This window comes from Phoca vitulina, unplaced genomic scaffold (genome assembly GCF_004348235.1).
Source record: "Phoca vitulina isolate PV1807 unplaced genomic scaffold, GSC_HSeal_1.0 scaffold21, whole genome shotgun sequence".
Classification (NCBI taxonomy): domain Eukaryota; kingdom Metazoa; phylum Chordata; class Mammalia; order Carnivora; family Phocidae; genus Phoca; species Phoca vitulina.
Window position 1 is genome coordinate 28,748,329 of NW_022589724.1, and position 9,580 is coordinate 28,757,908.

The 9,580-nt window shown below is 59.1% G+C and overlaps 2 protein-coding genes across 3 annotated transcripts; one reads left to right on the forward strand and one right to left on the reverse strand.

Annotated features, from left to right (window-relative positions):
* Positions 1-49: 49 nt before the first annotated feature.
* Positions 50-5,748, reverse strand: UCK1 (uridine-cytidine kinase 1). 2 transcript variants are annotated; one of them, XM_032418656.1, is made up of 7 exons: positions 5,543-5,748; positions 4,926-5,085; positions 4,033-4,129; positions 3,671-3,813; positions 3,497-3,591; positions 1,750-1,798; positions 50-1,259 (listed from the first exon to the last, which is right to left on the reverse strand). In XM_032418656.1, exons 1-7 carry the CDS (start codon positions 5,621-5,623, stop codon positions 1,081-1,083), a joined length of 804 nt encoding a protein of 267 aa, XP_032274547.1. In that variant the 5' UTR covers positions 5,624-5,748; the 3' UTR covers positions 50-1,080. The 2 variants fall into 2 exon arrangements, with proteins under 2 accessions (XP_032274547.1, XP_032274546.1); XM_032418655.1 differs by having other exon boundaries at positions 5,516-5,748.
* LOC116641143 lies at positions 1,806-3,264 on the forward strand. The gene has a single exon (XM_032418654.1). It carries the CDS (start codon positions 2,272-2,274, stop codon positions 3,256-3,258), a length of 987 nt encoding a protein of 328 aa, XP_032274545.1. The 5' UTR covers positions 1,806-2,271; the 3' UTR covers positions 3,259-3,264.
* Positions 5,749-9,580: the final 3,832 nt, after the last annotated feature.

Below are 9,580 nucleotides of genomic sequence, written 5' to 3' on the forward strand. Positions count from 1 at the left end.
TACTCCCGTCCTGAACCTGCCCTCTGTGTACAATTAAAACAGGGACACGTTGGCACTGGTATTTGGTGTTATTTATTGATTCTCCAAAGGGCACAGTAAGCTGATGAGACTGTCACACGGCCATCAGAAAGCAGCCGCGGCTACGCGCTCATGAGGTCCCAGCTGTGTAACTATAGACTCGGGGCCCGATAGCAGGAGACGGCGGGTGCCCGTGCGGCTTGGCCGGCGGCAAGGGGAAAGCGTCACTTCGACACAAAGTGTCTCGTGGGAGGGAAGACAAACGAGGACGCCGCCGGCCGCAGGCATCGCGCGTGCAGCCAGGGATGCTGGGTGTGTGCAAGGAGACTGGCTGGCGTCGGGCGCTGTGCCCTGTCCACACGGCGCCCGGGACCCAGGGCACACGGCGCGCGCCAGCCTGCCTCCCGCCCCAGCCGCGGAGCCGGGTCGGCCTGGGCGGGCAGGTGCTGCCACCTGTGTTCGCTGCTGGTTGAGGAAAGGCTCGTGCGGGGGCTCCTTCCCTGGCGCACAGCCCAGGAGGAAGGAAAGCTCTGTGGCTCCGTACACGCGGGTGTGCCGCGCTGGATCGCACCCACCGGCGGGGCACGAGACTCGCTTACTGGGTCACCACTCACGGGAGAATGACAACGTTCGCACGTGTAACACGCAGAAAGGGGACGTACTCTCCTCAAACCTCTGTTTCAGTCGCACGTGTGTGGGAACTGGGTCGTCCTGGGAGAGTCGCTCTCGCTGTGGGTTCCTGTCAAGCACATGCTGGGACGGCCACCGCACCCAGCCGCGTGCTCCGCGTTCCCAAGAGACGTGACTGGCTCACACACGTTCTGGGGCATTTCTCAGTAACAGACTTTTAACCCTCTAACGTGACGAAGCAGGTACAGACGTCGGGAGGGCGTGCCAACATCCAGTTGAGTGTAACAGGTGCAGTGATCCCCATCCCATCCCGTCCGTACAGCGCCGAGAGGAAGCAGTGGTGGTGTTCATAGGGGCGGGTGGGCATCTCTGGGCCCGACCCTGAACTCAGTCTGTCGGGGGTCCTGCCCAGGAGGCTGAGCACCCCGCTCCTCAGTGGGGTCTGCTGCTGGACTCCAAGTGCGATCGCTTGCCAGAGGTCAGCACCCCGGGATGGTCTCCCGGCTCAGGAAATGTCCTCTTGTAGCTCCGCCCATTGGACCCTCGGTGCCACTTGCAGAGGTCGCCGCTCAGGATGTCCTGGATGTGCTGCACGATCAGGTTGATGGCCACTGTGGCAAAGACAGCGTGCACTCAGCCCGTCTGGTCCCCCCTGGACGCCTCGAGGCCAGGCTCCATCTGCTGCCGGCTCCCTGGGCCACCCCACCCCGCAGCGGCTCGGGGCCGGAACACAGGCCCTTCTGCCGAGGCTTCGCCGGGCCTCGGCAGACAGAACACCGCGGGTCAGGGAGGGCGCACAGTAAAACGGCCCAGCCTGGTCCGCGGCCCTTTCTGTTCACCAGGAGCCCGGGGAAGACACTTCCTGCTAACGAGCGAGTCCCTGTCAACGTAAGTCTCCTCCTCCAACCTCACTGACCCGTAACTGACAAACAGGAGGGGTCCACTTAAGCTGTCCAACGTGTTAAACATTTTTAAAATATTCTTTGGACCTGTGCCATGAGCGGACGCGGACGGCAAACCCTCATCACTCGGCGTAACCGCCAGGACAGGGCCCCGGGAGGCGGAGTGAGGAGTCGGGGCAGCGACAGGCCCAGTTCTTACCCATGTTGTCGACCCCTCGAGGGATTATCACGTCCGCATACTTCTTGGTCTGCAAGGCAAAAAGCAGGATCTCAGATGATCTGCCCCCACCCCCCGCCGGGACTTCTGGTTGTTGGACACGAGACTCCACGGCGGACAGCAGCCCTGGGGGTGGCAGGGACCGGTGTGGTGGCAGACGGGGGGCCGGGACTCAAGTGTTAGGCAAGTGCGAGAGGCAGGAGGAGAAGCTGAGGCAGCCAGAAGACACGTGTTTCTCCCCCAGCGTCTCTGAAATGCGCTTGCGCTTTCGTGGGAAGGCCGCTGTGGGAACAGTTCTTTGCGCTAACACTTCACTGAGCCAAGTGACCTGCGGCATCCGTCGTCACACGTGACCCTCTTCCCCCGAACTAGGACCCTTTCTGCGGGAAGCCCGGAGCAGGGAGCAGGCCGGGCCGCGGCACACTCCCCGCGCAGCGCTGCCAGGTTAAGGGCAGGGATAGAGACACCAGGAGGAACAGGGCCGCCGAGGGGGCCCCCAGCCAGATGTTGCTGAGGGGGACACGCCTCAATCAGGCCAAGCAGGAGGAGAGGAAAAGGAAGCGGTCTGAGCTGAGGGACAGACCCGCGGACCAGTCCGTGTGGCGGGCGTGTGGACATGGGCCAGATCCTGGGGCAGCTGTGTCTGCACGCAGTGGGGACCCACGGAAGCCACGAGCACAAGATGGCCAGGCCGGCTTCACGGGGGGTGCTCGCCGGTGGGGTGCAGAGAGGGGTCGGCGAGGGGCAGGAGAGTTGAGGAAGGTCGTACTTCAGGGACGAGGGAGGAACACGGTCACCCTGGCCGGACTCGGTGTGTGGCTGCACGTAAAGGGATCGGGAAGTTCAAGGACAGTGCTGGGGCGCAGGCTCCACACAGGGTCACCCGGTGGGACTGGGTGTCCCGAGTTTTACCGTAAACCACCTGCTCTGCCAGATGTCTTTCTTTCCATGAATAACAGAGAGAGTACAATTATCAATGTACTTTTCTCATTGCTTTCCAGACGCTTCGGAGAACATGAATGTAAAATAAAAACCGTTCTCTTCCAACTGCAGCAGATCGCACTCACGTGTCTACTCAACAGAAGCGGGGATCCTGGCTCCATTTCCTTTGTGCTGTATTTTACTTTTAAGAAGCAACATGTTAAGTTTCCCTTTCAAACCACCTGTAAGTCCTATCCTGTAGGAGCTGGAAAGTGGAGGGCAAGACCCCCGAGTCCCAGCCAAGGACAGCCTGGAGGAACAGATGGTGTGGGGGGTCAGCAAGCACCTGCGCCGCGCCCGTGTGAGCAGGGGTGTGGGCCGGGGTGTGGGCCAGGGACGGACACGAGCCCCTGCCCCCGTGCAGCTCCCTATTCCGAGGGCGGCAAGCAAGGCACAGCGAGTTCAGCCAGCCAGAGGCACCCTGGAGAACGGAAAGCAGGCGGGCCAGGAGCAGAGGGTCCTCGGGGTGGCCCTGGGCGGGCCACGCAGGTGCCGTGGGGAAAGGCCTGAAGCAGGGAGGAGGGGAGCTGCGTGGACATGGGGGCTGAGGGGCTTTTCCAGGCAGAGGAAGGGATATGCACAGACAATGCTTTTAGAGCAGACAACGAGTCCCTGCGAGGGGGTATGATAAGCTAACTTCTCTGTTCAGAAATCAGACCCCACTGCTCCACGATTTGGCTCTCACAGGGTGCCAAGGGTCCTCTTGAAAAGGGAGAAAAGGAGGTCCCCAAGTAAGCAAAAAGGGTACCGGCAGGCAGAACTCCTCGAAGGCTGGTTTGACGAAGGTGGTGTACTGGGTCAGGATCTGCTCCAGGTCCCTCCCGCGGTGCACGTCCCGGAGAACTGAGGCGGGAGGAGCAAGGCGGTCAGGACTCGCGTCCGCCCTCGGCCAGGGGCAGAGAGAGGCCTGAGTCCGCCTTACCTCTTCTTGACAGCCTGACATCAGAGTCTGTGTCCACAAAGAGGCGCAGGTGGAACATGTCCCGGACCTCCTGGCTATAGAACACCAGGATGCCCTCGAACAGGACCACGTCTGCAGGGTAGACTACCGTGGTCTCTGCTAACCTGGGAGGCGAGACCAGGAGACGGACCCCGCTGGAGCTACGGGATCTGGGGGCCCGGAGCACAGTTGGCTCCGGTCCCCACGTGTGGACCGCGTGGAGGGGGACAGATCACAGCAGGGGACAGGGGTGTGCCCAGACACCAACAGGGCCAGGCTGCTGCAGGGCACATGCTAGCTGGCCCCCCGCACACGGTCCCTCTCCCAGGAACCACCTTGCTCACCTTGAATGGGTCACAAAATCATAAGTTGGGACCTCGACAGTTTTGCCCTCCACGATGTTTTTTAGAGTCCTGTGCATCAAATCGTTATCAAAAGCATCTGCAGGGATGGAAGAGAAGGCAAGACTATCCAGGTGTCCTCGCGCTGGGGATGGGAGTGAACTTCCTTTGCCTTGGGGGCGGGCAGCCACAGCTCCGCCCAGGAACATGTGGACTAGGGGCTGCCCCTACAGTTTACAGTTGCAGACTGCTGTCCCACACAGAAGTTTGGCCCCAGGGATCTCCTGATCGGCCAGCACTGGGACATAGGTGGGTTAGGCATCTGCTTCTATTTCTGGGAAATAACCACCGACTGATGCTCCTCAGGCCTTCTTCCCACGTGTCCCCTCCTTCCCACGTGGGAGCCAGCCACAGGGTGGAACCTTCTAGCAGTGGCAGGCAAGGGCAGGCTGGCTCTTTCCCCTCATCTGTCTACCCCATTTGCACCTGCCCCCCGATCAGACCAGACCAGACACGGCCCTCTTGTTTACCCACCGCTTCCCCTGCTAAGGGGTCCCAAGGACTTTGCCCCAGGGCAGGCGGGGACCCCAAACAGCAGGAAGGTGGGGGGATTTCTCCATGAGCACAGCCCTGGCAGAGCAGTGGTCCCCGAGGCTCCCCCGCAGCAAAGACTTCCTGACTGGCTCCAACCGAGGGAGCCAGCAGCTCCTGCAGGGCCGCTCAGGGCGCAGAGAAGGAGGCAAAGGGCTTTCCGAGGTAATCCCACAGCCCGCTCCGGCTCAGGCTACCTCAGAAATCTCATGGAACCACTGGGTCTCTCTGCATCGCCGCCAACCCTGGAGCCAGTCCCCTTGTCTGTCCTCCTCCCTCACCCCCCTCAGGGTCTTCAGCTGCACCTGGGTGGTCGAAATTGTACTGTCCCTTCAGTGCCTTGGCCTTCTGTTCTGGGGTCAGGACCTTGTAGAACCTGTCCTGACTCAGGATGACCAGTTTGCGCTGCCGGTGGTCCACTTCGTTCTGGCCCAGCAGCTCCATGATCTTCTCACACACAGTGGACTGGGAATACACAGACAGGATTCCCGCCTGGACCTGCGCCTCCTGCCACCGAGCTGGCCTCCGGAGACACTGACCCACCAGCCCCCAGGGGCCGCCCGGCAGACCAGCGACAGGTGAGGCTGGCCTTCGGGGAGCGCCGCGAGGCCCCGGGAGGGGCAGCACGCACCGGGGGCCCGGAGGAACGAGGCCAGCGGGGAGGCTGGGGAGAGCCCGAGGGCAAGCGCCCCTCGCCCTGCCTGCACCCCGGCCCCGCCCCGGCCCACCACGGCCGCAGTCCCTCGCCCCTCCGCGTCCGCCCTGGAGGGGACGCCTCGGCAGCCAGGAGCCCAGGGTGTCGTCCCCGGCTGGAGGCCGGATCGGTCCGCCCCGTGTCCCAGGGGGCCGGGGTCGAGGTGGCACGCAGGCCCCGGCGGGCTGCCCAGCCCCTTACCTTCCCGCTCGCGGTGCCGCCGCTCACCCCGATCAGGAAGGGCCGCTGGTGAGGACGGTCCGCCTCCGGCGCGGCGCCCTCGCAGTCGCCGCCTCCAGCCGAAGCCATCCCAGGCTCTGCCGGCGGGCATCGGGCTCCGAGGTCCCGCCGCCTCCCCGAACCAGCCGGCCCTCCCGCCGCCGCGCAAAGGTCGGAGACGCCCCCCGGCGCCCCACTTCCGGGAGGCGCGCGGCGTGGCGGGGGAGGGGCGGTGGGAGCGCGCGGGGCGCGGCGGGAGTTGTAGTCCGAGGCGACGGAGGGCGCTGCGCCTGCGTGCGGCGGGCCGGCTCACCTGCGGCTGGGTTGCCCACAGCCAGGGGTGTTGCGGGTTTGCTGCAAAGGACGAAAGCCACTCAATAGCGCAGCTGGCTGCAGGAGTCCCCAGACGCCGGGCGGCCTCCCCAGCAGAGGCGGTGACCGCGAGGGTTCCCTCCGTCCGCGCCTCCGGTGCCTGGGGGCGTCGGGGATGATCCCACCCCGGAGACTGCGGGGCTGGGGGAGGGGGGCAAGGGTAGCGCCAGGGCCGGCAAGTCAGCCCCCCGCAGCCGGTGCTCCACGGGGGCCATCGGAGTTTCCTAACATTGCCCTGATCGTGCCGCTGGTCCCCCCACCCCCGCCTTCAGAGGTTCCCCGCTGCCCTGCAGCAAGTGTCGCCTCCTCAACCTTCCCAGCACGTGGTGGTGACAGCGATGACTTTCGACTCCAGCATTAGGCAGGCTGTGAGCCAAGGAAGCCGAGACGGAGTCGGCTGGGTACCCCTGAACCCCCGGTGCCTGGCACAGAGAAGGCAAATGCTGATCGATTCTAATTGTGTATTTCCCCCAAGGCATCAAGACTGTCTCTGTGGATGGAGCTCCTAATGCACTGTGAGCCCCGCATGAATATTTGATGAGGTGTGAAGCCGGAGAGACTACAGTAACACGCAGACAGCAGGCAAAGTCGCTGTTTATGTAACTTCAGAAGCACTAACCCATCTCAGGAGGGGTTGCAGGCAGCTTCTGCTGATGGGGGCGCGGGGGTGCCAGGGGCCTGGGACCTCCTGAGCTCTGTGACCTGGACAGACTGAAGCTGATGAAGGGACATGAGAGGAACTTAGGCAGGAGCTTAAAACCGGGAGGACCCTGCTCCTGCTCACAGTGAGCCGAGCGGGGTTAGGAGCCAGGCTCCGGGCTGAGAGAGTGGTCAAGCCTTGCCTCTGCTGAGTGACCTCTGGCAGTTATGTGATTCCTCTGCCTTTCCTTTCTTCCCAAATGGGGCAATGCTATAAGTTTTTATTTATTTATAAGATTTTTATTTATTTATTTGACAGAGAGAGACAGCGAGAGAGAGAACACAAGCAGGGGGAGTGGGAGAGGGAGAAGCAGGCTTCCCGCCGAGCAGGGAGCCCGATGCGGGGCTCGATTCCAGGATCCTGGGATCATGACCTGAGCCGAAGGCAGACGCTTAACGACAGCCACCCAGGCGCCCCTGCTATGACTTTTTAAAATGAACATTTGTTAAGTGGAGCTCGGGGTGCTGAAGGGCGAGCAGAGTTTCAGTCAGACCACAGAGATATTGCAATAGAGACGTTTATTACGCACAGGTCCGGCCTTGAGGGGCCACACAGGGAGGTCAAGGCAGAGTGCAGACAGAGAGGCAGGACCGGGGACTCATGCTTTTGTTAGGGTCTGCGGGTGGGGTGGTTTGGGCGTCCTGGGCTAGGGCCAGATTGGGCAACTCAGCCCAAAAGAGCAGGGCTTAGATAAGCTGCTTTTATGCCAGAAAGCCCACCATGGGGTTGGTGCAGGGCCTGGCCCAGAGAAGGTACCTGTTCTGTGTTCTCTTCCATTCTGTGTCTCTTTGACATCCATTCCTCATAGGCCCTATTTTATTAACTCACTTTATTTGTTTGTTTGTTTGATGCTCTGGCATCTGGGGCCTTCCAGGCTCCACGGGGAGAGACTGCCCTTCCAAGGCTAACCAGTACTCAGAGATAGAACCTGTTAACCAGCCAGTCCCCAACCACTTCTTTTATTTATTTATTTACTTACTTACTTATTTGACAGAGACACAGCGAGAGAGGGAACACAAGCAGGGGGGAGCGGGAGAGGGAGAAGCAGGCTTCCCGCGGAGCAGGGAGCCCGATGCGGGGCTCGATCCCAGGACCCTGGGATCATGACCTGAGCCAAAGGCAGACGCTAAACGACTGAGCCACCCAGGCGCCCCTCCCCAACCACTTTTTATCTGACCCTCACAGACTCCCACCAAGCCCCAGGCCTGGGCCCTTCCTCCCCACTGTCCCATCCTACCCTTTGGAGGGCTGACTCTTACCAGCATCCCTCCCCAGCTGGACTGGGCGAGGCCAGTCTAGGTCCTCGGTGGCCTGGGCATTTCTCCTGGGAGGCCCCAGGCACAGCTGCAGTTAAGCCATGGCTTCTGCAATCTCCTGCATGATGCTTGTCTGGAGAGCAGAAGCCCCACGAAGGCAGGCCCCTGCTGGCTTGCTGGGCTGAGCCTCCGCTCCACATGGTAAACATTTGTTGTTGCTGAATGGGGCACGGAGCTGAGCAGCCGCTGGGTTTCTCAGAAGCAAGTGAGGCAGGACTGGTAAAAGTGAACAGGGACAACCCTCTGGGATCCTCTGCTTCTGTCCTCACCATCCCCCACCCCCTGCTCTCCAAGGCTGCCCTCCGTCCCCAGCCCCTTTGCCAGCCCCAATCACCTGCAAAAATGTCGTTCATTCCAGGTAGGTCTTTAAGCTTTTATTGAACGCAGGCTGGTACTCAGCACTTGAAGAGCTGACCAAGTGTCTTTTTTTTTTTTAAAGATTCATTTATTTGAGAGAACGAGCACGAGCTGGGGGAGGGGCAGAGGGAGAGGGAGACTCCTCAAGTAGAGGATGAGCGGGCATCACGGGGACAGGTGATGTCCTCAGGTGTCACTGCTGATGTTAATCTTGATCACCTGGCTACGGGGGTGTCTGCTAGGGTTCCCACTGTAAACTTACTGTCCTTCCCTTTGTACTTGGAAAGTGTGCTGAAGGAGGTACTTCGAGACTATCCAAGTATTGTTTCTGCTTAAACAACTTTCACCTGCTAGGCTTAGCATCTGTTGGTGGGTCTTGCCTGGGGCAATGATTACTATGAGGTTCTAATGGTGATTTTCTATTTCCCTCATTCCTTCTGCTATTTATTGGGATTCTGCTGTGAAAAGAGAGCTGTCTCTTCTCTCCCATTTATTTATTCAGTTATTTATATCAGCATGGGCTTATGGATATTTATTTTATTCTTGGGCTATATCATGATGGGATTATTTTGTTACCCAGTTTATTCCAATTTTGGCCATAGGGACCAATTTTATGTTTGTTCCTGTATCTTTTTTTTTAAAGCACTTCATCACCTTCTGGTATTACAGCATGCTCTAGGCTCACCTTATGTTTTCCCTGCCACTGCCTTGGAATCCAGCACTTCCCCAAGGGTTCCTGGTTTCTTTTATTGGAGACTGGTATTTAGAAACTGAGATTTGGGTCCAGGTATAGTAAGGACTGCTTTTTATATGCATCAGTCTTTACATGTAGTGTAAGGTCTGCTTTTTCTCTACGTAGACCCCTATTTTCCTTTCCATCTTTTGTGCGGTTACTATACTGTTGTATAATTTACTTTGTTTTTTAAAGTAGACTCCATTCCAAGCATGGAGCTTGAACTCACAACCCTGAGATCAAGACCTGAGCTGAGATCACGAGTCGGATGCTTAACCGAGCCACACAGGCGCCCCATACAATTTACCTTTAAATGTGCTAGAAGCAGGGGCACCTGGCTGGCTCATTTGGTAGCTCACATGACCCTTGATCTCAGGATCTTGAGTTTAAGACCCACACTGGGCATAGAGCTCACTTAAAAAAAATGTGCTAGAAACATTTAGTACATTGCCTTTTTTTTTTTTTTGCCTTAGTTTGTCAGTTACCTTTTAGCACAATTAAAACTAAAGACATTTTTTACTGTACTCTGAGTTTTCCATTTCTACACTTCTTTGTGTAGATCCATGTTT